Source organism: Coregonus clupeaformis, unplaced genomic scaffold (genome assembly GCF_020615455.1).
Source record: "Coregonus clupeaformis isolate EN_2021a unplaced genomic scaffold, ASM2061545v1 scaf0005, whole genome shotgun sequence".
In the NCBI taxonomy this organism is placed as follows: Eukaryota; Metazoa; Chordata; class Actinopteri; order Salmoniformes; family Salmonidae; genus Coregonus; species Coregonus clupeaformis.
Genome location: NW_025533460.1, coordinates 236,912 through 263,573, shown reverse-complemented (window position 1 = coordinate 263,573; position 26,662 = coordinate 236,912). Strand labels below are relative to the sequence as shown.

Below are 26,662 nucleotides of genomic sequence, written 5' to 3'. Positions count from 1 at the left end.
GAGGTCTTGCAAAATGCCCTTTAAAGGGGCAATTTGTATTTGCTACATACATTTTTCGACTTATAAATTAATGATATGTACCCATTGATTCTTGAAAAATATAACTTAGAAATGCCTCATGAGCATAGGTCAACTGTAGTACCCCATCAGAACCCAAAATATAACTTTGTTTTACTCCAGTGTTTGTAAACAAAGTAAATGTAAACACACTGTATAGCCTCAAAACATGGTGAAAACTATAATTTGTGATATCATTGATGGTCAGTCCTTGCATCCCTAGCCCATCTCTCAGCGTTTTAGCAATACTGTGATGGGTAGAACACCTTGTTATTGTTTCAACTGCTGATTGCCGCTTTAATAAATGAAATATCCTTATTCTACTATTTAAAATTCTGTATGTCTATAAATAGTCAAAGCCCACACACATAGACGTTTCCTCAATCTCAATATAAGGCTCTGAAGGAATTTAAAATGTAAATTAGCTAATTCAAAATTGTATGCAAGATCAAGTTCATGCTCTGATAGAATGATATACCTCTTGCAGCCCTACCTATTGACTTGACTGACAAGGAATATCCTCCTGAGTCACAGGATTTTTCGTCCAAAATGATATTTTCTTATGCCACATTGCTGCTACACATCTCCTCAACACTTTCCACCACCTCAGTGCATTGTGCACTATAAACTGTTTCACCATTGTTATGGTGTTGCCCATTATCACTTTCCTCTATCCCCTCTACTGTCATGCATCCATACTGACCCTTGTCACCCATAGCCCCACCAGATAACTTTTCAGATGTGGTTATGTTGACCAAACCTCTGCTCTCCTCCCCCTCAGAGTTTCTCCCTTCCCCAGCGTTCTGACTCTCTACCATATGCCTTTCCTCAATTTGCAGTGTTGTCACCTGTGTCTCAGACAGATACCCCTTGTTTTGACAAGGCTCAGCTGTGTCCCTCACCTCCCTGTCTCTCTCATCATCTCCCTCCCCCTCCACTACAACATATCTCTTTAGGCCTACAGTGCAGCTCCATTCCTCTCCCTCAGCAACACAGTGCTCCACGTTGGTGTCAGGCTCCTCCTCACTGATTATCTCAGATTCACAATCTGTCTCCTCCTCAGTCTCTGTCTCAGAGTCAGACTCTCCCTCAGCCCCCATGATGACCGTGTCCCCTGAGCCGTGGCTGTCTGTGCTGCTGCAGGAGAGCGTGTCATCTTCAGCCAGCCCGCTGGGCTCTTTCTCACAGCGTTTTTCATCCTGTGTTGACGTAACCAAAATGTGTCCCTCTTTGTGATCCCTTTGCACCTCTAAGTCCTTTGCTACTTCAAGGGAGCTTCCGCCAGTGCTGAAAATGATCCCCTGTCTCAGGCTATTACTACTCTGGAACAACATCTCCCCAATGCTCAAATCAAATTCTTTGCATAGTGCAGCACCATCCTCACCAGCACTCTCTGGATCCCACAGCTCACCTCCCTCCTCCTCATTTTCTGAGTCAGGGGCTGTGTGCTTCCGGATGCATTTCACTGCATCCCAGAGGGACTTGGGGTATTGGGGCTCCTCTATACGTGTGGTGGGTGTGGTGGATGCGGACAGGACAGGGGTAAAGGCCTCGGCCAGTATCTCTAGGCTCCAGGGTCTAGAGGAGGGGTCTGGAGGGGGAGGAGATCTGGAGGGGGAGAGTGGGACCGAGGGAAATAGAGGGGGAGAACTGGAGGGGGAGAGTGGGACCGAGGGAGATAGAGGGGGAGAACTGGAGGGGAAGAGCGAGACTGGGGGAGAGGGAGGGGGAGATGGGAATCGGGACAGGGAAATGGAGTCTGAGAGTTGAGTAGGAGGGAAATCAGGGTGACGGGGTAAGCTTATAGCTGAGGGAGAGAGTGGATCTTCAGGGAGAGACAGGGGATCTGTGTTAAACTCAGGGGGGAGAGATAATGAAATGAACTGGAAGGGTAAAGTCAACAAGTGATGAGAGGAAGAGGGGGGTCTTGAATTAGAGGGGGAGGTAGCATCTAAAGGTAAGTGTGGGGGAGAATCAGGGTAACTTAGAGGTGGGTTGAGGCACTGAGAGATGGGTGGGGGGAAACCATCATCACCAAATGGACCAAATTGACCTGCTTCCTGGCAGGGATCGAATGGAGGCTCGTTTGCGCTATCTGTCTCTCGTAAAGACATAACCTTTACGTCAGGCAGACAGTCACTGGAGTTCTCCACAGAGACATCAAATGTTTGTTCCCTCAGCTCCATCTTGGGCTCTGCAACTATATCTGGTGCAGACTGGTCATCTAAAGTGACAGTAGTGTCTGTAGCAGAAATATCATCTTCAGTTAGACCAATCTCAGGCGATGCCTCTGACACTGGCTCAGGAAGGCACTCAAAGGCGTCATTGTTCTCATCTTTTGGTGGCTGTGGCATCTCATCCTTTTCTGTTTTATCCTGAACGCTAGAGTTCAGAAAAGGGATCCCCAAAATCCTCTCAGCACGCTCCTCCCAGGTCTCATTGTCAGGGATCGAAGGTGAGGGCAAGAGCGATTCAGGGAGTTGGCTTGTCTCCTCTATCTGCTGAGGCAAGTCTTTTTCAGTGACAGTTGTGTCAGAGGGTTTGAAATCACTCACAGGCTCTTCACTATCTAACAGGGGGCAGATCTGGGCTGATATATCAATGCCCTGATCAGGTGTAGTATCCTCCTTGACTTGGTTATCTATTGGGATAGCGGAGCTCGGGTCTAGATCAGGCACAGGTGGGTCACTAGGAGTTGGTAAGCACAAATACTGGACATGTTCTTTTTTAGGAGGGAAAATGAACTCCACTCTGACTACAACACAAGTTGCGTTGATGACCAGAAGACCACTGCTACCATCAGACTCTGTGTCTCTCTTGAGCTCCAATCGCCTCACTTCAACATCAAGAGGATGATTGCAAGCATCAGGGCAATTTTCTGTACGATCATCATTCAGATTCTTACCTGGTTCGCCCTCCTCCCAGGTACCCTTCAAATAGTTAGGTGAGGGATAGTCACTCTTGACTCGGCCCATGTAACTAGGCTCCCTCCATAAGGGATACTTGACTGACACAGGAGCCAGTGCTTGCATCCCTTTTCTCCTGGATACAGGGGATGAAGCATTAACCTGGGTGCCTTCTGTCAAGGCAACTTCACTGTCTGTTGTACTGGGTAGGCTTTGGAGGTCTCTTTCCTCTCCTTGAAGCCTTGGTCTGCTCTGAATGGCCCTGAGAAGCTCATCCCTGTGGGCTGCTACTTGCTCACTTCCCATCCAGTCTAGCGCCCCCTTCAGTTTAGGTTTGAGATTCCTGTCTCTGATGGAGACAGAGGTTTGGGCTGAAGCACTGGAATCATGCTGGAGTGATGGCACACCTGAATCAACTTCATCTGCAAGCTTATGCGATTCGTTACTGGCACCACACTCCTCTAGGTCGCTAGATACCCTGCTTAACTCACTGTTTGACACAGTTGTCAGAGGTGAGGTGGTGAAGAGTGGCAGGGAAAGGGTTTTTAGTGGTTCTTCAGGAGAACTTGACAACCCTGCCACTTCACCCATGCGAGACACCAAGCAAAATATGGTCTCCCCTCCTCTCCTTTTCTTTAGGCTGACTTTCCTTTCTGTGTTGGCACTGTGGTAGGCCGTCTCACTGAGGTTGGCCATCTGAGGCTGTTGTGGGGACTGCAGCAGAGGTGAGAGGCTTTCAGACTGGATTGGCATGTTCTGTGGATGGGCTGGAAAGCCTGTCCATTGACCAACTACAACATGTCCTTGCTGCCTATGCCCTCCAGGATCAGACCAGGTCCTCTGCTTCCACTCCTCTTTCATAAACTCATCTCCCCCTCCTCTTTCCCTATGAAAGTCTAGTACAGAGTAGTCTTGCTTCCTCGGAGTAGGCAGTGTGCAGTATTTGTGTCTGCTAGCTCTTGGATCCCACCCTGCATACACAGAAGCCATCGCTTCTTTAGTGGTATGTTTCTCAGCATGTTGCATTACTGGTGAAATGTTATGTGGGGCATTATAAGGCGGAGGTGGAATGTAGCCTGGAGGTTGACTTAACACCCTCTTCTGGTAGCTTGTCTCATTCTCCTTGGTGTCTGATGGGCATGTTGTATAAGGAATGACCGGCTCAGACAAGCGGTGGCGCATAGTTTGCTGTGTGTCCCTCCTCTCCCACTGTCCCGCTGGATGCATTGCACATGCTATGGGTTCTGCTCCACCTCTGTTGCCCCATGACTCTCTCTCCAGGATTCTCTCACTCTCCGGCACCCCCTGGGCCCCCCCCCACAGCCCTGCCTCCAGGCGTCTCTTCCTGGGGAGTGAGTGGCTGTAGCGGGCTGCCCAGGCCTCCAGCTCCCGATAGCTACTGTCGCTCAGACTTCTCTTGGCTGGCTCCCTCCTGTAGCGGACAGGACTACAGGGCTCCCACCTCCTCTGCCACCCCTCCCTCTGCATCCTTCTCTCACACTCCCTTTCCCTCTCCCTAGCTGCTGCTCTATGAGCCTCTCCCACCAACCATTCCCTCTCTCTCTTCTCTTGAGCCTGATAGTCCCTTGAGCCCTGGAGCTGTCGGGGCTGGCTGTCTAGAGCAAAGGGGAAATGAGGGCCAGAGGGCGATAGACCTTGATCAGTCCAGTTGGAATAGTCCTGTAGGACCCCTCCGGTCCTAGAACCTGGTACTGTCCAACAACTGGGCTCCCTGCCCTGGTATGGTTGAAAATCTGCTGCCTGGTGCTTGTCCTGATATCTGTGGAAATAATAGGGTGGAAAACAAAACATGGAGATTACCCCCATACCTAGCTTTGCAGGACACAGTGTAGTAGCATGTTACAAGGACACCTAATAACCCATATAGACAATAAAGAAAATATTGCATGTAGTAAATTCACTTGTAAGTGAAATATATTTTTGTATGAATACAAACAACCTTATTTACATGATCTTTATGTGATACTATTGCAGGCAGGTTTCTTTTTTTTAGGATTATGAATATTCTGCTCTACTTCTGTTTGCCAACAAAGAGACATGAAAACAAACTAAGCAGACTATATAGCTATTTGTTTACGTTTCTCACCTGGCAAGCTTTCACAGAGACAAACACAATATCACTTTGAAACAGCTTAAAGTGAACTGAACTCACACATGTGCAAAGTTTTGTCCAGGAACAGTCCCAAATTTAGCATACATGGGTGGTTGCCCCTGACTCCCAGCCCAGAACTGCATCACAAGAGGTTTGAAACCAGGGACTAACTCCTAAAATTATTGTAGAGGAAAAACATACATTTTATTGTTCTATCCCTGATGTAGATATGCCTTTTCAACTACAGAATAGCTCTTAGCATTTTGAAAAATGTTTTCTCTATTTCATCAAATGAGATGCAATTTCACTGTTGAAGTAGAAAACTACACTTTTATAGTCCAGACTTGCATACAAAAGTCAAACTTTAGATTAAACCAACAAGTGTGAATTTGTATGAATATTAAATAAGATAAACTGAAAGCACATTTAATAATCCAATGACTGTCATATCACACATACCGCTGGTCAGTGCGTCTGGATGAAGGTCCTTGCTTTTAGGGTATGGTCTGATGATGACCACGCCAACTGGGCAACTTGTTTTAAAAAGAGAATGTTATTGATCACCCCCTCCTCGTGCCACACACACTCACTCCCCCGTCACCGCCAGAGAGGGCATCCTCCTCGTCCACAGCCAACATTCCCAGTCAAAACATCACAGTGGAATTATTTTAAGAGGCACACTCCTGGTTGCAACAAACATTCCCCACTCAGTCACATTCCCTGGGCTGACGGATAGCAGGATGAGAGAAGTGGGAACAAAAACTGTGTCTGTACATACACACGGACCAATGTGACACAGCTGGTAAAAAAATACTATGGCTGCTCCCAAATGCTTACTTCAGCGTTTTTTGGCTGAAGTTAATTGTTTGGGGCGACAAAGGCTGTCTGCCATGAATTTACGGTCCTTGCTATCCGGTATCCTTGGGACGTCTCTACCCGATTTAAGTTTAAATAAAAAATGGTTAAGGTAAGGGTTAAGGTTAGGTAAGGGTTATGGTTAGGATAAGGGTAGGGTTTAGATTAGAGACGCCCTAAGGATCCTGAATATAATTTATTGGGATTTAAGGACTGATCGTTTTGGGGTCAGATTGAGGATTAGGGACTGCAGTGGTGGAGGATTTAAGGATGACACTGTACAAGATATCTTTCCAATGATGTCATCCTAAATACCTTGATTTTTATGTTTGCTTGTACAATGCTGAAATGACACAGAGGGTTGGCACGCTTCACATTGTGTGTACATGGCTGATGTGCTTAAAAGTGACTGACATTGCAAGCCAAAGGAAAAAAGCATTACAACATGTAATCAATTATATCAATGACAAAGCAGACAAGGAGATTATGTTGCTGAAAAAGTTGTATACATTTTAACTTTATTTCTCAGAAGTGTTGCTTCTCAATCAATCATTTGATAATTGAAAAAGAAATAATGTATCTTACAGGCACCATAGGCATAGGAAATTAACGCATAACATTGTATTTTATGTTGTACCACAGGTTACTTTTTGTACAACTTGCTTGGGCATTATCATTACAATGTTGATCAAAGGATTATTACACGCACAATGAATGACAGTTTCTTGTATGGGGACCCTGTGGACCACTGGTGGAGAGCAGACTGTGAATATAGATAGGGATCTGTTGTTTTGTCGGGTGAGCTATAGCACAGAGAGAGGTGGAGGGGGGGTAGGACGGCCGGTCTCTCTTTCTTTGAAACTCTCCAGCGGAACAAACAGGCTTTTCTTTTCTAAACAGAAACTCTGCACATCAGCAGAGAGCAGGAGAGTGAGGGGATGAAGTACGTACAGGCGGAGGGAGGGGGGGCAGAATCTGTCAATGTTGCCAGAAAAGTTCTGCAAGTGGATGGTATAAACAACGTTTTCCCAGTAATCAACCCCGTCAACCTGTACAATATAGCACGTCCTCAAACCGGATCAAACACAACTTGATTTGACTGTAGTAACCTGACAAAGACAGGAAAATACTTTTACTGCCCACAAAAGTATTATTTTATCTCTGTTTCTTACTAGACCATACAGATCTTTTCATTCAAGATGATGACCTATTGGTCTATATTTTGTTTATTAATAACACTTTTGGGAGCACTAAAATCAGAGTGAGGAGCCTTTTGTGTCAGTTGCCTATTCTTTCGTACCAGCACCTGCACAAAGTTTTTTCAGAGAGGATATCTAGAAGACTCCCTCTTAACCAGAGGGTTCAGAGAGTCAGGCACTGTTGTGTGGTTCTCCTCCAAGTCTAAACCTATTTTACAGTCCATCACAGTCTCCCAGTCCTATCCAGTCTCATTTCTGTCACTGCTTCCCTCTCAGAGTAGCGCGGTAGATGTTGATGTTCTGTGTGGGGTCGCGGTGCACCAGCTTTACATGGAACCTCTGTGGCAGAGTGTCTCTGTAGAATCCAGGTGTTCCGTGCTCTCCTCGCATCTTGGATGAGAGGTACGCTACGGCCCCATCCTTGCACAGGTGAACCAGTGTGTCCAGCAGGAGGGAGTAAGTCTCAGCCAGGTACACAATGTCTGCACCCAGTACCATGTCCCAGTCCATGGGGAAGATGTGCTGGTCCTGGCCCCAGGAGAGGGGGAGGACGGAGGGGGCAACAGAAGGCCAGCCGGAGGACGGCATGTTGGCTGATACGTTGCTTTGCAGTTGTGGGACAGCAAGGGGGAGGTCTGTCAAGGTCACATCCGCTCCTGTAACAGTGGGAAATTAGGTAAATACACCTTATGATTATGTTTGTGATTTTGTAATGTTTTATTGTAGTGTTTCAAAACCTTTGAAAAGTGCATTTGTAGGCTAATGTGTGTGTGACAGGATGGAACAGTGTGATGGGAAAGGCAATGAAAAATCTATAAAAGGCTATTAAAAAATAAAAATAATAATGACTAGGCTATTGAAATAACAGTGGCTGCTACTGAAAATCGACATTGCCGACCTCTACTGGACGGACAAAGAATGAACCAACATACCCAAACGTGCTGCCAAAATGCCAACAATGCCAGTCCCTGCGCCCAACTCAATGATGCGCTTTCCCTTCAGGTTGAGCGAGTTTTCCTCGAAATAGCGGCATAGATGAAGCGCCTATTTAACCAACAGTAAGACAAACAGTAAATACAACAGGCAGCTCATTGCATTCCTTGTATAACAATACTGTATTAAATGCACTACTACATAACCAATAAAGCTTTATTCATAATGTGCAGAATAAATGTAGGCAATGTAGCCAGCGTGTACTAAGGAGCCAATCGTGAATTTACCGCGTCCCACACTGGCGCTGCCACGCCGAGGTTGGCGCTGAACACCTGGCTGATCTTTAACTCTTGACCGATGAATTTGTACACGCTATCATCAGAAAATGTATCAGCAAATAAACCGTCATCTACAGGCAACATGAATCCCTCTTCCTCTCCATATTCTGTCATTGTAAATAAAAATGGTTAGACTGTTTATGTAGTTTACCCTTAGCCATTAGCTACGCATTCAAGGAAGCATGCGCGCTAGAGCTTCCAATGGGGACGTTCCTGTTCGCTGATAGTTGTAGTTGGGGGTAGCGCTAATACTGACATTCGTGAATTAGATTTTCTCTTTAAAAACGAATATATTCCTCTGTTTTATAGATGGCAATGCTTTTATTTCAATATAATACTATACAATGCAGAACTATGTATCATGCATCCTTGATTGTCTTCATTATTTAAACTCTTCCAAAATATCGGTGAACTGAAACCTTGTGGGATTGACCCGGTAAAGAACACCTTTCTCGTTTTTATGTATTTATTTTATTAATATAACATTTTATAGTATGAAAATAAATAAAATATTATCAATGATGATTCGATTCAGTTTTATCGAGCTTTAAAAATCTATTCTCTTTGATAGAGGTCTCCAATTCAAATTGAAATTGTTGACCTGGAAGTGTTTGGTCACGAAGCTCTTATTGTGTATTTATATTTTCCACGTAGATGAGGCCATAACACCGACCCTCTCTTCATTACGTTTTTCACTGAAGACAAACGACATCCGTCATATTTTATGTTTTATTTATGTACTTCATGAAAGCGAACAAGCTATATGTTATTGTGAAGATAGAAAGGGGAAGAACCCTTCGATTAGCCGGTGCAGGCTAGCTGAGTTCGCTAACTTTCCTTGCATTGTAGCTAGCTAGCTAGGTTGTCGTCGTAGTCACTGTGCGCTACGGTTTGTTATTTGATAGCTGCCAATCCTTCGTGTGTAAATTAATCATGGCAACTAGGCGCTTGACCGATGCCTTCTTATTAATGCGGAACAATGCAATCCAAAATCGGCATATATTGGCTGAGCAAGTGAGTACATACGACCCCCGTCGTACTCTGAGTACACGTAGCAATGCTGCGGTGAGTCTAACGTTAATCGTCTGGATTTGACATTTGATGTATGTGTGTGTGATGATGGCTAACACATTCATAAACTAACCGTATCTTGATTAAGTCTCCTCGTTAGCTAACTAGTTAGTGGCCATCTACCAAACATTAATCTGATGTTGGCTACTTTCTGCGTTTAGCTGTCAAGCTAGAACGCAGCAGCTAGGTACAGTTCGCTGTCAAGCTAGATGCGCACATTTGCTTTGGCTTGAGTCATGTCACAGAGGCATGCATTTGGAGTACTGATGCCCTCAACTTGCATTTCCTGTCTAGCCAACACATTTGACCAGCTCAGTTTGCTACCAATAATCAAAGAGCGTGCATATTCCTTTGACATGATTACATCAATTGAAACAATGCATTTGTCAGAGTAAGAAATGAATTAAAAGTTTAGATAAAGGTAGAACATGAAATTCAATTTAGGGGCAATGTTCAGTACTTGATAAAGAAGTCATAACAGTGCATGCTGGAATGAGTTGGCTTGTCTTTTGTTAAACAGATGGTCAAATGTAACAGTTGACATGTTACATTTAATGAGGTGTTTGTTTATAGTGTGTGCCCTTTTTTGCTTTTTAGTGAGTTGCATGTCTTTCTCAAACCTACCCTTTTAGATGGTGCTTTGCTCTCAGTTTTAGATTTAATTGATCCTGTGCTTCGTATTGGGTTGTTAAACTGTTATTTTAAAGGTATTTGACAAACTTTACATTAATATAGCCTCGGCCTAGTTGTTACTAAGATATTTGTGTATGGTCATTTAGAATACCTAGTTTGCACTGTTGGTTACTGATATATATTTTCTATTTTTCATTATTGACCAGGATGCAGGGCCTTTTACAAATGCTGTCTATGTAAGTCTATAATATCTTAGCCTATTTATTTTGCATAGTTTCAAAACTCTAAACAGTTTTCCCTTTCAGTCCCTCTTTCATTCACCCTCTTACTTTTGGGCTCGAAGGTGTTTTGACTGTGGGACCATTATTGTGTCTAGCAGCTTCGAAGTAGATCTTAAATCCAGACATTGAAATGCCTTCTTTTCATCCACCTAATTGTGGATAGTAGCTTGGATAGGCTACTCAGAATTGATCTGGCACTGACAGCACCAACGGCAACAAAAATGATTTTAAAAAAGTTAATGTTTGTTCGTATCTGAAGAGGAAGCGTTAGGCCCAATTCATTACAAGACAAATCAGTCGTCTGGTGTTTTGGGGAATGGTAATGTTTGTTTGGATCAAAGAGCAAATCCAGTGGTTACTAGGCTTTGAGTTTATGATTGATATAGCTTAGGTGCTCCTCCTTGTTTTTATGGCATTATTTCTCTTGTATGGTGTTCTGTGTGCTCATGCTGAGTGATCTGCATGCATATCAAAATCCTGTTATAATGCTAATTATTGGCCTGCATCTTTCCTTTCTCTAGGCCTATATGAAATGCTTCTGTGGTTAGGATAATCATTTGGGAATCGGGGACATAGGCTAGCCCTATATCTTTGCCTTCACACACACACTCATGTCACACTTCACTGACCCAATGTATTTAGGCCTAGCATAGATTTCTCAAAGACTGACCTACATTTTTTAAAAGAGTGATTTTACAGGTTTTAAGAACCTCGATTGATATAAAAATGTTAAAAAATGGTCAGTCACAGAATCTGGTGACTCAAAATGAGACATTTTGGAACATTTGTATGATCCCTCTTTAAACGGTATCTGTGACATTGCATGCAAAATGTCTGTGTGAAGCTGATCACTGCTTTTTGTCAGGGGCTCACTTACTGTTACTTCTGTCTCACGTCATTTCACCTCTCCCTCTCTCCTCATTGGATGGGACTTCGCTGGGGTCTGCCAATCACATTAGGAGCTTGATGAGGTACTGTCCAATCTCCTCTTATCCAAACTGTACTATTAGTCACAAGGACCTATTTTTCTGGGGGGGAAATAAACCATGCGTTGTATGGAAAGTCTGCAAACAACAATGCTTGAAATGGGTAGTGATATGCTGTGTAATATCTGTGATGTTCCTGTCAGTTGGCTGATGACCGCATGGCCCTGGTCTCCGGGATAAGTCTGGACCCAGAAGCTGCCATCGGAGTCACCAAGAGACTGCCACCCAAGTGGGTAGATGGGGTAGATGAGGTAAGAACCAATCACATGCTTTCTACAGTACTTCAGTATGAGAAGTTTGGATATTTGATTTTTCTATAGAGTGCATTCGGAATGAATTCAGACCCCTTCACTTTTCCCACATTCTTTTAACGTTACAGCCTTATTCTAAAATGGATTTTAAAAATAATAATTCTCATCAATCTACACACAATACCCCATAATGTCAAAGTGAAAACATGTGTTTAGACATTTTTGCAAATGTATTAAAAATATCAAAATTGAGCTCCAGTGCATCCTGTTTCCATTGATCATCCTTGAGATGTTTCTACAACTTGATTGGAGTCCACCTGTGCTAAATTCAATTGATTGGACATGATTCGGTAAGGCACACACACCTGTCTATATAAAGTCCCACAGTTGACAGTGCATGTCAGAGCAAAAACCAAGCCATGAGTTTCGAAGGAATTGTCCGTAGAGCTCCGAGACAGAATTGTGTCGAGGCACAGATCTGGGAAGGGTACCAAAAAATGTCTGCAGCATTGAAGGTCCCCAAGAACACAGTGGCCTCCATCAGTCTTAAATGGAAGAAGTTTGGAACCACCAAGACTCTTCCTAGAGCTGGCCGCCCGGCTAAACTGAGCAATCGGGGGAGAAGGGCCTTGTCAGGGAGTTGACCAAGAACCCAATGGTTAGTCTGACAGAGCTCCAGAGTTCCTTTGTGGAGATGGGAGAACCTTCCAGAAGGACAACCATCTCTGCAGCACTCCACCAATCTGGCCTTTTATGATAGAATGGCCAGACAGAAGCCACTCATCCGTAAAAGGCACATGACAGCCCGCTTGGAGTTTGCCAAAAGGCACCTAAAGGACTCTCAGACCATGAGAAACAAGATTCTCTGATCTGATGAAACCAAGATTGAACTCTTTGGCTTGATTGCCAAGGGTCACGTCTGGAGGAAACCTGGCACCATCCCTACGGTGAAGCATGGTGGTGGCAGCATCATGCTGCGGGGATGTTTTTCAGCGACAGGGACTGGGAGACTAGTCAGGATCGAGGGAAAGATGTACGGAGCAAAGTACAGAAAGATCCTTGATGAAAACAACATTCTCCAGAGCGCTCAGGACCTCAGACTGGGGCGAAGGGTCACCTTCCAACAGGACAATGAACCTAAGCACACAGCCAAGACAACGCAGGTCTCTGAATGTCCTTGAGTGGCCCAGCCAGAGCCAAGACTTGAACCCGATCGAACATCTCTGGAGAGACCTGAAAATAGCTGTGCGGCGGCGCTCCCCATCCAACCCGACAGAGCTTGAGAGGATCTGCAGAGAAGAATGGAAGAAACTCCCCAAATACACGTATGCCAAGCTTGTAGCGTCATACCCAAGAAGACTCAAGGTTGTAATCGCTGCCAAAGGTGCTTCAACAAAGTACTGAGTAAAGGGTCTGAATACTTATGTAAATGTGATATTTCAGTTTTGTATTTTTAATACATTTGCAAAAATGTCTAAACCAGTTTTTGCTTTGTCATTATGGGGTATTATTGTGTGTAGATTGATGGGGGAAAAAATGATTTAATCCATTTTGGAATAAGGCTTTAACGTATCAAAATGTGGAAAAAGTCAAGGGGTCTGAATACACTGTATATATCATATTTTTATTCACAGTGAACGAAAGATACAAATTTAAAGACATTGTACATTTTCCCCCTTTTTGTCCCCCCTCGACCAATCTTTGAGGCTAAGGGAGGATTGATAGATTTCCAATCCAATAAAATTATTCTGCAGGCCAACAGGGAGGAAAAGGCAATGGCATCTCGCTGTCTATTGGTCAGGGAAGGATTGTTGTTTGGTAGTCCAAAAATAGCCTTTTCTGCACTAGGCTGCAACTCTATATCAAATGCTTCAGAAAGGGTTTTAAATAAAGTGGACCAATAGTCTGCCAGACGGGGACAGGACCAGAACATGTGAGTCAAGTCCACCAAGGAGCTTTTACACCTGTCACATGTACCATTCATATTTGGGTAGAATTTGGACAATCTGTTCTTAATGAAATGGATACGGTGAAGTACCTTAAACTGTATAAGGCTGAGCCGGGCACAAGAGGAGCTTCCATTTACTCTAAGTAAGGCACTATTCCAGACTTCATCAGAGATCTCTCCACCAATTTCCTTTTGAGGACTTTCTTATTAAAGGAGTAGTTTACTATTTTACAACTTGATGTTAGATGGTCCCTCATCCTGAAAGTAGTCTATGGGGTCAGGATAAACTAATCCATGGTTCAGTTTTCTTTAAACAGCCACTACAAACGTCAGCTTACTTTAGCCACCACAAGCTAACAATCAATGGACGTGAGCATGTCTTTTTTGTTTTTTTTCTAATGGTCAAATCGCCTTTTAAGTAACATCTAACCAAATATGGAGTTACTTTCAGGGTGAGGAACAATCTAACAAGTTGTAAAATAGTGAACTAATCCTTTACGTTTAGGCTATTACATATGCCTAGTTTCACCACCATAATGAAACTATTGAGCTATAGATACTTCAGAAAATGTCAGCCTACTAATATTAGCCTATACCAAATTCCAAGATCCTGTGTTAGTCTTCTTTAAAATTGCATTTTTATTGGAGCTTTCAGTGCATGTGCTGTTCTCTCGTGCATCTGTGTTAATCCTGTGGTTGCGTGGGCTTTCAGATTCAGTATGAAATCACACGGGTCCGGCAGAAAATGAAGGAGCTGGCCGCCCTCCATGATAAGCACATGAACCGTCCCACCCTGGATGACAGCAGTGAAGAAGAGCATGCCATAGAAATCACTACTCAGGAGATCACACAGGTTGGTCAGTGACAGAGGAGTCCATACAAGAAACCCCATTGAACGAACTTTGAAGAGTCACTACTATTATTATCACCTAGGATACCTGCTGAGGCAAAAGGTGGCACACCTCATAAGTGGCCTTCTGGAAAAGCCACCGCCTATAAGGAGTGCCTAACTATTGTTGTTATGAATGGAGCTCTTTGTTTGACAATATGATCTAAAAATATTTAAGACTTGTACATGTTTACATTTGTGCCTTTTTATAAGGGCCTACAGTATACAGTGAGGGGAAAAAAGTATTTGATCCCCTGCTGATTTTGTACGTTTGCCCACTGACAAAGACATGATCAGTCTATAATCTTAATGGTGGGTTTATTTGAACAGTGAGAGACAGAATAACAACAACAAAATCCAGAAAAATGCATGTCAAAAATGTTATAAATTGATTTGCATTTTAATGAGGGAAATAAGTATTTGACCCCTCTGCAAAACATGATTTAGTACTTGGTGGCAAAACCCTTGTTGGCAATCAGAGGTCAGACGTTTCTTGTAGTTGGCCACCAGGTTTGCACACATCTCAGGAGGGATTTTGTCCCACTCCTCTTTGCAGATCTTCTCCAAGTCATTAAGGTTTCGAGGCTGACGTTTGGCAACTCGATCCTTCAGCTCCCTCCATAGATTTTCAATGGGATTAAGGTCTGGAGACTGGCTAGGCCACTCCAGGACCTTAATGTGCTTCTTCTTGAGCCACTCCTTTGTTGCCTTGGCCGTGTGTTTTGGGTCATTGTCATGCTGGAATACCCATCCACGACCCATTTTCAATGCCCTGGCTGAGGGAAGGAGGTTCTCACCCAAGATTTGACGGTACATGGCCCCGTCCATCATCCCTTTGATGCGGTGAAGTTGTCCTGTCCCCTTAGCAGAAAAACACCCCCAAAGCATAATGTTTCCACCTCCATGTTTGACAGTGGGGATGGTGTTCTTGGGGTCATAGGCAGCATTCCTCTTCCTCCAAACACGGCGAGTTGAGTTGATGCCAAAGAGCTCAATTTTGGTCTCATCTGACCACAACACTTTCACCCAGTTCTTCTCTGAGTCATTCAGATGTTCATTGGCAAACTTCAGACGGGCCTGTATATGTGCTTTCTTGAGCAGGGGGACCTTGCGGGCGCTGCAGGATTTCAGTCCTTCACGACGTAGTGTGTTACCAATTGTTTTCTTGGTGACTATGGTCCCAGCTGCCTTGAGATCATTGACAAGATCCTCCCGTGTAGTTCTGGGCTGATTCCTCACCGTTCTCATGATCATTGCAACTCCACGAGGTGAGATCTTGCATGGAGCCCCAGACCGAAGGAGATTGACAGTTATTTTGTGTTTCTTCCATTTGCGAATAATCGCACCAAGCTGCTTGGCGATGGTCTTGTAGCCCATTCCAGCCTTGTGTAAGTCTACAATCTTGTCCCTGACATCCTTGGAGAGCTCTTTGGTCTTGGCCATGGTGGAGAGTTTGGAATCTGATTGATTGATTGCTTCTGTGGACAGGTGTCTTTTATACAGGTAACAAGCTGAGATTAGGAGCACTCCCATTAAGAGTGTGCTCCTAATCTCAGCTCGTTACCTGTATAAAAGACACCTGGGAGCCAGAAATCTTTCTGATTGAGAGGGGGTCAAATATTTATTTGCCTAATTTAAAATGCAAATCAATTTATAAAATTTTTGACATACGTTTTTCTGGATTTTGTTGTTGTTATTCTGTCTCTCACTGTTCAAATAAACCTACCATTAAAATTATAGACTGATCATGTCTTTGTCAGTGGGCAAATGTACAAAATCAGCAGGGGATCAAATACTTTTTCCCTTCACTGTATGCAGCCTGCTGATGTAATATGTCAACCATTGTGGCCATTCTTGTTATATAGTAGAATAAGAACGTATTTTTTTTCAGTAAGCTTTTCTGCCGTGCTCTCTCCTTTGCTTTGGTCTGTGTAGATTAGTGGTGTGCGGGTCAGCTGTTTGTTCACCCGCACCTGCCCGCAATTGCTAATAACCCATCAACAACATATGATAAAGTGAAAATCTGAGGCCTGCACCCGACCCTAACCCGCAAATATAGAAAATGCGCTGTAGGCTACAGTCAGATGGCGGACCGATTTTTTAAAAAAAATTTACAAAAAATTTTTGGACAGGAGGTGCAGGAATTTTTCTTGTATAATTTAGATATGTTTCTGCTTATAATTTCTGACATTTTGGTAGGCTATTTGTTAGTCAACTTGTCTATAATTAGAAACATGCAGCTTCTCTTCTGTCATTATATGTTGCCCCAGAAGACTAAATAAACCCTTCCTCACCAGAATAAATTATAATGAATGCTTTAATCTAGTTGACGTCGGTATAACGTTTTCTGTCATCGCTGCTTCTTTCGTGGAGCAAAGACATTTAGGGACCGGGAAGAAAATGCAATAACTCTTTCTTTGCAAAATTTCCAAATTACGTCAGTTTGACAGGTTGTAAGGAAATAGAAAGCTGTGAAAACGACGCAACACGTTTCTGATAAGATTTCAGTTTGGCCTGGATGCATATTTTATGTGGTTGAAATACTATCAGCTTTTATGATGCTGATTAAAGATAGCACCTCTACAGACAGTCCCTAACTGCACATTCATTCGCATTCTCTCAAGATGCTGAAACAAATAATATTTATCTACTCCTGTTCCCAAGTCTAAATGTACATTTAGTGAATCACTTTACAGCAAGAAATGCTTAATTATGCAGGAGTTAATGTTAAAACTATGTGAGAGGCTATAGACCTACAGTCAGTTTCCATTTCACCCATCTACCCCAGTAGGCTACAGTTCCCTTGACGTGCCATAGGCCTATTTGAAGTTCCCGTCTTGTGACTGTCAAATTTGTATAGCACCTCAGAATCATCACACACAGCATAGGCACTGCTATCGTCCTCTTTTACCATCTTTCCCAAACATTCTCTTTATTTTCAACTCTCCATTTCGCAGCTTTTCTCTTATTTCTCTGACATTGTCCTTTTTGCCTCAGTGGATGACATTAACTTTTTCTGCCCGTTCCCAAAAGCGTTTGGTGATTGGCATGTAGGCTATTTGGCACGCGTAAAGTTTACGCACTAATGCCAGATAGCCTAAAAATAATGAAATAAAAACCTCAATGTAGCCTATAGATATAAATTGCACAAGAATTATACATTTATGGATTTATTTTCTCTTTATTCAACCTGACGCCACCCGCCCGCCATTCATCCACACAATATTGAATGACCCTAAACGCGCCCGCCCTACGGATATAACCACGGGAACTGTGGGTTGAGTCAACCCGTACATCACTAGTGTAATGTTCATTATTTATTTTTGAATTTAAATTGAACAAAGGTCAAATGTTTTTCTCTAATATGGCAAAGATATATTGAGTGCTCTCTCCTTTGCTGGTGTGTGTAGATGTTCCACCGGTGTCAGCGTGCGGTGACAGGTCTGCAGTCTCGCTGTGGCCACTGCACAGAGCAGGAGGAGAGGCTTTTGAGAAACGTGGTGTCCTCATTGGCAGGGAGCCTGCAGGAGCTGTCCACCAACTTCAGACACACACAGTCCAGTTACCTGAAACGTAAGCGAGCACTCACTCAAACTGAATGGTGGTATTTCACTTGTTACTGTATTTACTCCTACACCTCGCAGCTATCTTCATTTTTTCCTTTCCATTAGTTTCCATATTCCATCCCTCACTTCTCTCTCCTTGCACGAACTTGCACACATACACCAAACACACACACTCTTCATTTCTCTCGTCTTTGGTTTCACCTCCACCCTCATCATGTCTCTTTTATTGTCATAATGTTGATGTTTTCTGTTACAGGCATGAAGAATCGTGAGGAGAGATCCAAGCACTTTTTTGACTCCGGTCCTCTAATGGAGGAGGATGAAGACATAGCACTATATGACAGGGTGAGCTTGGAACTGACAGTGTATTTTGACATTTCCCTGATCAGCATCGGTGCTTATATATGTCTCTCGGGAAAAATATAATATCCAGGTGTAATAAATTATATATAATATAGAAATGCATGTTTTTGTCTGCGAATGTAAGATACAGTAGGCAGGGCAAACCAGTTTTGGTGATTTCTGGTATATCAAAATAAATCAATCACAGCATGTTTTTGGGCACATTCAGCAGTTTTTACCTGGTTAAGTACAATACCATTGGAAATTAATGTTGAAAGTTCCATTTATATTCTTAAAACTTAAGTTGAAAATGATGCTGTCGCTGCTTCCTGTTGACAAGACATTTTGATAAATAGCCCAATGTCAAAACTGTTTGTGTCCAAATCGATAACCAATTTGCAGAAACAGTTTGTGATATATTGAAAATCTAAACAGCGCCTTTTAAACACACTAATTAACTCTGCGTTCGAAGTCCTGCGCACCCCAGCGCATGTGACAAAATCAACGGTACAAAACCAAAGATATTTATCTGTTTTAAGCAATCGATCTTATGTCATCGTGATGACTATAAACTTTTATACTAACATTTACATTTACATTTACGTCATTTAGCAGACTCTCTTATCCAGAGCGACTTACAAATAGGTGCATTCACCTTATAGCCAGTGGGATAACCACTTTACAATTTTTTTTTGTGGGGGGTGGGTTGGAGTAAAGGGGGGGGGTAGAAGAACATCACCAATCTGCGGTAAAAAGGACGTGTAATTCCACAATATTTTATGAGGTGAAAATGCAAGCTTGTGTACAGTAGTAACACAAACTGTCCACATTAGGGAAATTAGCACAATATAAGTTAATATGGCAAAATAATTAAACATGTCAATTTTAAGATGATAGTATAAGTTTCCCTCTCACAAACTATTGCAACAATGCCTCTATTTCTCCCTCATTTAACCATTATAGAGTAAAAAATGTCTTAACACAATTTAACTGGCCGCTCTAGACTAGAGCCTCCGTAGTGTCTGAACGTTTTGACGTCCCGAATTCACTTAGTAAGGGATGGATCGGAATTTACATAATGGGTACTTGGAGGAAAATTAGGGAGGGTCATGCTTTTTCAATTTCCATCAAGGGGAGGGTTTAGTATTTTTTTAAAGGGAGGTTCATGTAATTTGTAATTTATGAAATTCTTATAAATATTGCACGCGGACTAGCATATAGTGTATGTTCTGTTCAGTTTGAGAAGGAGAGCGCGAAGATGATGTGTACCAGAGGTCAACTTTGATACCTTGTACTACTATAATAGATTTTTATTAAAAACAATATGTTTCTTGCCCATTATGTATTTATCAGAGTTATTGACCTCACAATAAGCCAGATTCGAGTAACTTACATTGTGGTGCTGAAACTTGTAGCAGCAACCGCGGCACAATCAATCGGAAATGGACAGCCCATGGTGCTGAAAGTAGGCAAATTCAAGTAGGCATAATTTTTTTTTTTTTTTATTATTTAATTTTATTTAACCAGGTAAGCCAGTTGAGAACAAGTTCTCATTTCCAACTGCGACCTGGCCAAGATAAAGCAAAGCAGTGCGATTTAAAAACAACAACACAGAGTTACATATGGGGTAAACAAAACATAAAGTCAAAAATACAAACAGAAAATATATATACAGTGTGTGCGAATGTAGTAAGTTATGGAGGTAACGCAATAAATAGGCCATAGTGCAAATTAGTTACAATTTCGTATTAACACTGGAATGATAGATGTGCAAAAGATGATGTGCAAATAGAGGTACTGGGGTGCAAAATAAATAACAATATGGGGATGAGGTAGTTGGGTGGGCTAATTTCAGAATGGCTGTGTACAGGTGCAGTGATCGGTAAGCTGCTCTGACAACTGACGCTTAAATTTAGTAAGGGAGAAAAGTCTCCAGCTTCAGAGATTTTTGCAGTTCGTTCCAGTTGCATCCAAAGAACACCATACCTACTGTGAAGCATGGGGGTGGAAACATCATGCTTTGGGGCTGTTTTTCTGCAAAGGGACCAGGACAACTGATCCGTGTGAAGGAAAGAATGAATGGGGCCATGTATCGTGAGATTTTGAGTGAAAACCTCCTTCCATCAGCAAGGGCATTGAAGATGAAACGTGGCTGGGTCTTTCAGCATGACAATGATCCCAAACACACCGCCCGGGCAACGAAGGAGTGGCTTCTCAAGGTCGAAGGAAGCATTTCAAGGTCCTGGAGTGGCCTAGCCAGTCTCCAGATCTCAACCCCATAGAAAATCTTTGGAGGGAGTTGAATGTCCGTGTTGCCCAGCGACAGCCCCAAAACATCACTGCTCTAGAGGAGATCTGCATGGAGGAATGGGCCAAAATACCAGCAACAGTGTGTGAAAACCTTGTGAAGACTTACAGAAAACGTTTGACCTGTGTCATTGCCAACAAAGGGTATATAACAAAGTATTGAGAAACTTTTGTTATTGACCAAATACTTATTTTCCACCATAATTTGCAAATAAATTCATAAAAAAATCCTACAATGTGATTTTCTGGATTTCTTTTCTCATTTTGTCTGTCATAGTTGACGTGTACCTATGATGAAAATTACAGGCCTCTCTCATCTTTTTAAGTGGGAGAACTTGCACAATTGGTGGCTGACTAAATACTTTTTTCCCCCACTGTATATACACAGAGAATAGTCGGCCCGAGAATTGAACCCTGTGGCACCCCCATAGAGACGGCCAGAGGTCCAGACAACAGGCCCTCCGATTTGACACATTGAACTCTATCTGAGAAGTAGTTGGTGAACCAGGCGAGGCAGTCATTAGAGGAACCAAGGCTATTTAGTCTGCCAATAAGAATGCGGTGGTTGACAGAGTCAAAAGCCTTGGCCAGGTCGATGAAGACGGCTGCACAGTACTGTCTTTTATCGATCGCGGTTATAATATCGTTTAGGACCTTGAGCGTGGCTGAGGTGCACCCATGACCAGCTCAGAAACCGGATTGCATAGTGGAGAAGGTACAGTGGTATTCGAAATGTTCGGTGATCTGTTTGTTAACTTGGCTTTCAAATACTTTCGAAAGGCAGGGCAGGATGGATATAGGTCTGTAACAGTTTGGATCTAGAGTGTCACCCCCTTTGAAGAGGGGGATGACCGCGGTAGCTTTCCAATCTCTGGGGATCTCAGACGTTACGAAAGAGAAGTTGAACAGGCTAGAAATAGGGGTTGCGACAATTTCGGCGGCCAATTTTAGAAAGAAAGGGTCCAGATTGTCTAGCCCAGCTGATTTGTAGGGGTCCAGATTTTTCAGCTCTTTCAGAACATCAGCTGTCTGATGCGGGGGTGGCATGGGCAAGTTGCAGCGGAGGGTGCAGAGCTGGTGGCCGGGGTAGTGGTGGCCAGGTGGAAAGCATGGCCAGCCGTAGCAAAATGCTTGTTGAAATTCTCGATTATTGTAGATTTATCGGTGGTGACAGTGTTTCCTAGCCTCAGTGCAGTTGGGAGGAGGTGCTCTTATTTTCCATGGACTTTAGTGTCCCAAAACTTTTTGGAGTTAGTGCTATAATTCATTTCAACAGTCTTCATTTTAATTACACTTTACTAACAACAAGAGGGCTTTGTGTTGTAGCTTATTTCTTCCTATTTAATAAATAAGAGGTAGGCCTACGAAATTAGGATGCTATATCCATAGATTTGTTGGTCAATTCCTCCAAATCAACCATGCGGTAGCAGGGAGAACAGTCTATGACTAGGGTGGCTGGAGTCTTTGACAATTTTGAGGGCCTTCCTCTGACACCGCCTGGTATAGAGGTCCTGGATGGCAGGAAGCTTGGCCCCAGTGATGTACTGGGCCGTACGCACTACCCTCTGTAGTGCCTTGCGGTCGGAGGCCAAGCAGTTGCCATACCAGGCGGTGATGCAACCAGTCAGGATGCTCTCGATGGTGCAGCTGTAGAATTTTTTGAGGATCTGAGGACCCATGCCAAATCTTTTCAGTCTCCTGAGGGGGAATAGGCTTTGTCGTGCCCTCTTCACGACTGTCTTGGTGTGTTTGGACCATGATAGTTCGTTGGTGATGTGGACACCAAGGAACTTGAAGCTCTCAACCTGTTCCACTACAGCCCCGTCGATGAGAATGGGGGCGTGCTCCACCCACCATGCACTCTTTAAATAGCCTACCTCAGTGTCAGTGAAGGGCTGTTAAGTTAAAACCAAGACTCGAATTGAGGGGGTATGAGAGGGTATGCCATAGGCCTACTTTTTTATTAAAGAAAATGGTAAAAAGCATAGGCCTACCCCTTGTTAGCTTAAGATTTTAAAGAAAATAAAACTGATCCGATTATATAAAGTAATCTATAACAGCGCCTGACATTGAGGCTGAGCTACAACCTTCTATAGCCGAGGAGACAAAACATGTACTTTACTTGGAAAGTAATCAAATTCTGTCACTATCAATTGATTTAAACTATTCACTTTCTGTACAATAGAAGATGTTTAAACCCAGACAGCTTTTAGGGAAACACTTGGGTTAAGCCTTGAAAGAAGAGTAGCCAGCCGTTAAAGCTTACATTTTTCTGCATCGGTAGGCCTACCTACTCTGTCTGGGGTGGAAGGTACCATGCTCAGATTCCTAATGACGTCTCAGATTTCATTATTTGCAAACAGGGACAGTTTAATTGCAAACAAGACGCACTGATTTGGCATTGGAGAAATATGATAAGATGTCCATTCTTAGACTGTAATTTCAGTCATTTGTGTGGTATTAAAAAAGATTCTGCTAATATGTCAAATATAATTGCATGAAATGTTTATAAAAGGCTTTTTTTTTCTCTGACCTGCAAATAAAATGATAGATTAATGCAATGCTTTTACTATGAAGGAGATCTTTCCATCCCTACTCTTGTCCATGGTGGTCTGCGAACCCACAACCTTCAAAATTCCTGCGTTTCCATGTAATGCATACAGTACGAAGAACAGTTTCTAAAACTGCATATCTAAGGCTCTGGTCTGTCCAAGAAGTGAGGTTAAAAGGTAAACATGTTCTCTGCTATCCACTTTGTTTTAATTATTTTTTGTTGTTTTTTTCAAGCGTTCAGGGAGGGTTTAGGTAAAATATATTATGTTGAAGGGAGGGCCATCCATTTTCATTTCAGAGAGGTCAGATTTTCTCCACGTAACCCTTATTATAAATAACCTTCGCTCCCTAACAAGAATGTGAGTTTCACTAAGTTGACTTGTTGAAGCCTCATGAAAATCGGCGGGGAGGAAAAAACCCTGTGTTCTTTGTTGTGCTTTATTTTGATGTAACAGGAAGTCACCCTTACATTTTAACAATACTCCTCTGATTCATCTGATACCACATGATTTATGTGGACATCCACCAAAACGTTTACATACCTTCAGTTTCTTTTCCTGAGATGGGCAAAATAACATTTATTTTTAAAGGATTCCTCTTTTGCTGTGAGATAAGCAATAAAATGCCAAGCCGTTTACTAAAGCAATGCAATTGTGTAATCAGTTCGAAAGGTGCAATGAGAACCTGGTCAAAAGTAGTGTGCTATGAAGTGTTGAGAAATAACTTGTTCCAAGGATCAGGCAGAACTCATTTTCCAGTTTATAAGAGTTACTGGACAGCAGGGGAAATTACCAGTGAATAGCTCTATTCAACTCAAGCATTTTCATAGTAAATTTAGACTGTAACAAAACAATTGTTCCCCCACAGAAGGGAATAGGGTGCCATTTGGAACGTAGACAAAGTTCTATTCAGTGAGCCCATATTTCTGATCTCTCCCAGGGGTTTACAGATGACCAGCTGGTCCTGGTAGAGCAGAACACAGTGATGGTGGAGGAACGCGAGAGAGAGGTCAGACAGATAGTCCAGTCCATCTCTGACCTGAATGAGATTTTCCGAGACCTGGCTGGAATGGTGGTGGAACAGGTCTGTGAGGGAAACCCTATTCAGTGTTTGGAAACATAACAACACCATCATGTGTCAGTATGGCCCATGGATATATGGCTTTATGTCTTCCCAACTGATTGTTTCTTTCTTTGTCCAATATCAGGGCACAGTACTTGACAGAATTGACTTCAATGTGGAGCAATCGTGTGTCAAAACAGAAGAGGGGTTGAAACAGTTACAAAAGGTGAGGACACAACGTTAAAGATTGTTGATGTTTCAGATGTGTGTAGTGCACAATGGTTAAAACGAAGCCCAATTGATGATGTCCACGACAAGGGGAAATATGTTATCTTGCCCGCAAACTTAATTATAACATTTTCTCTCTGATTTCTTTCAGGCTGAACAGTATCAGAAGAAAAACCGAAAGATGCTGGTCATTTTAATCCTTACCGTTATAGTTGTTGTTCTAATACTTATTCTATTTGGGACAAAGTTCTAGTGATGCATTCCTTTGCTTTTGGTATGTCTGTGTGTCTGTTTGGTGTGCATATGTGTGCTTGTATGAGGGTCTTCTCTGTACTTCAAACAATGCTGACTACCTGTCCAACTTTCCAATCACCCTTCCAAAATCTCTCGCTGTATGGCTCATGGAGATGTGTTGAATGCATGATCCTTAAGAGAGGACAGCCAGGGAGAGTTCCTATTTAACTTTGGAACAGGCCTGCACACATGCCCACTGTCTGCCCCAATACACTCTTGAACATATCCTCCATGTGTCATGGTACTGCTACAAACAAACACAGAAAAAACACTCCTTAAATTTCCTTGTGGTCGACTACTGATTGTCATGGCCATACGTTTTGCTTTGTTTTTGGAGAAAATAAGTGGTTTTCTTGTGATAGTAAGCATCATCTGTCCAGTTTTATTGTAAGCTATAGTTGTAAGCCCTGCTTTCCCATGTCTGTTATTCCAAGAGAATAATTCTGACAACTCAGCTACTGCACAGGTGAATACTGAATGTCTATGAACATTTGTGTCTCGTGGTGTTGCTTTTACGGACCCTGGTCATTGCAGACACTTGATTCGTTGTGCATTTGTTTCATTTTCTGCTTTATCATGTTTCCTTTTTTAAAGAGGGAGAAATTACAAGGGTTTTTGTGTCTCTCAGTGACTGAAGAACTACAATACTGATTCATTGATCACCAAAACTTCCTTTTGGATTCAGAGCTGTACTTGACCATCCTAAATTCATGTCTCTGTACCAACAGCAGTGTCTTTCATGATGTTGCACATTTTAGATCACTTGATGACTGCTTTCTCTTGTTTCACGACCCTTTATATTGTTCGGTATCGCTAACTGATACATCAGTTGAGTTTATTATTTAGTATTTTATACCTCTCACAGTTTGCACATATCGAAAGACTGATGTTTGGTTTCATGTCTGTCAAACTACTGTCTCCTGTATAATATGAAATTATAATTATTTATTTTGAATTCAAATTGTATAAAAGGTGAAAGGTTGTCTAATATGGCAAAGATGTATTGAGTAGCCTAAATTGTGTCTATGGCAGCCTGTGTTGGAATGAACAATGTGATGCAAGCCTTTGTGCTCAGAAATTACTTTGCCGATCCCACTACAAAATCAACACTACTCTACTGTTTCTTATGAAGAATGGACCTGTTTTTTGGAAAGATGTGACCCATTTCATGTTAAATTCAGTATAGAATTCTTTGTTTGCTCAAGTCTTCCTTTATTACTGATGATGAAGCTGAATTAATGGCTAAGTCCCAAATGGCACCCTATTCACTAAATAGTGTACTACTTTTGACCAGGAGCCATAGCCAGGGTATAGGGTACAATTTGGGATTTTGTCATGGACAGAATTTTCCATTTCTAAAACATTGCCCAAGTTCAGTTATATATAGATAATATTTATACACACTTCAATGATAAATCATAATCGTTCATGTCTGGATGTTTTCTGTGTGGGAAAAAAACCCACCTACGTCCCAATGGTATGTTATGGCTAATGTTATCTTATGGGGGGTTTTTTCAATAATTTTTTACGATTGTGGATATTAGCAGTTCAAAAATAATAATACACGTGCATTGCATTGGTTCGTATCGGCAGTTTGAGATCCTGCTGCTTGCCAAGAAAACAATATGCGTAAGTAGGGTTGGATAGGCTTTCCATTGAGTCTTTTCCACTTAGATTTTACGGGGGAAATGAAAATTTACTGATTTAAAAATCTATTTCTCACACACACACACACTATGTACAACTACTGTACAGAAATATGGAAAATCCAATACTATTCAAGGACGGCGGTAACGCTGACCTCCCATTCAATCTCATCTGTGACACTTCTCTATGAAAAGCAGGATGTG

The 26,662-nt window shown here is 42.5% G+C and overlaps 3 protein-coding genes across 7 annotated transcripts; 1 reads left to right on the top strand and 2 right to left on the bottom strand.

Annotated features, from left to right (window-relative positions):
- Nucleotides 1-617: 617 nt before the first annotated feature.
- Nucleotides 618-5,841, bottom strand: LOC121578802. Its single transcript, XM_041893175.2, has 3 exons — nt 5,536-5,841; nt 5,137-5,249; nt 618-4,743 (listed from the first exon to the last, which is right to left on the bottom strand). The coding sequence occupies exons 2-3, from the start codon at nt 5,217-5,219 to the stop codon at nt 618-620; spliced, it is 4,209 nt and encodes a 1,402-aa protein (XP_041749109.2). The 5' UTR covers nt 5,220-5,249; nt 5,536-5,841.
- A 589-nt stretch (nt 5,842-6,430) lies between these two features.
- On the bottom strand, nt 6,431-8,814 carry LOC121578576 (EEF1A lysine methyltransferase 3). The gene is made up of 3 exons (XM_041892944.2): nt 8,351-8,814; nt 8,063-8,174; nt 6,431-7,786 (listed from the first exon to the last, which is right to left on the bottom strand). The coding sequence occupies exons 1-3, from the start codon at nt 8,513-8,515 to the stop codon at nt 7,389-7,391; spliced, it is 675 nt and encodes a 224-aa protein (XP_041748878.1). The 5' UTR covers nt 8,516-8,814; the 3' UTR covers nt 6,431-7,388.
- Nucleotides 8,815-9,023: 209 nt separating this feature from the next.
- LOC121577818 (syntaxin-16-like) lies at nt 9,024-26,016 on the top strand. Of its 5 annotated transcripts, none has more exons than XM_041891733.2 (10): nt 9,024-9,415; nt 10,312-10,341; nt 11,346-11,357; nt 11,516-11,623; nt 14,284-14,424; nt 17,871-18,033; nt 18,283-18,371; nt 24,168-24,311; nt 24,436-24,516; nt 24,670-26,016. In XM_041891733.2, the coding sequence occupies exons 1-10, from the start codon at nt 9,335-9,337 to the stop codon at nt 24,769-24,771; spliced, it is 951 nt and encodes a 316-aa protein (XP_041747667.1). In that variant the 5' UTR covers nt 9,024-9,334; the 3' UTR covers nt 24,772-26,016. The 5 variants fall into 5 exon arrangements, with proteins under 5 accessions (XP_041747667.1, XP_041747662.1, XP_041747668.1 ...); XM_041891728.2 differs by having other exon boundaries at nt 9,024-9,466; XM_041891734.2 differs by lacking the exon at nt 10,312-10,341.
- Nucleotides 26,017-26,662: the final 646 nt, after the last annotated feature.

Coding starts and splice junctions, on each gene's coding strand:
- LOC121578576 (XM_041892944.2), bottom strand. CDS start 8,515: ATGACAGAATATGGAGAGGAAGAGGGATTCATGTTGCCTGTAGATGAC. Junction 8,175..8,350: donor CAGCGCCAGTGTGGGACGCG/GTAAATTCACGA, acceptor TTGGTTAAATAG/GCGCTTCATCTATGCCGCTA. Junction 7,787..8,062: donor CATTTTGGCAGCACGTTTGG/GTATGTTGGTTC, acceptor CCACTGTTACAG/GAGCGGATGTGACCTTGACA.
- LOC121578802 (XM_041893175.2), bottom strand. CDS start 5,219: ATGCAGTTCTGGGCTGGGAGTCAGGGGCAACCACCCATGTATGCTAAA. Junction 4,744..5,136: donor GGACAAAACTTTGCACATGT/GTGAGTTCAGTT, acceptor TTATTTCCACAG/ATATCAGGACAAGCACCAGG.
- LOC121577818 (XM_041891728.2), top strand. CDS start 9,335: ATGGCAACTAGGCGCTTGACCGATGCCTTCTTATTAATGCGGAACAAT. Junction 9,467..10,311: donor GTACACGTAGCAATGCTGCG/GTGAGTCTAACG, acceptor ATTATTGACCAG/GATGCAGGGCCTTTTACAAA. Junction 14,425..17,870: donor CTACTCAGGAGATCACACAG/GTTGGTCAGTGA, acceptor TGGTGTGTGTAG/ATGTTCCACCGGTGTCAGCG.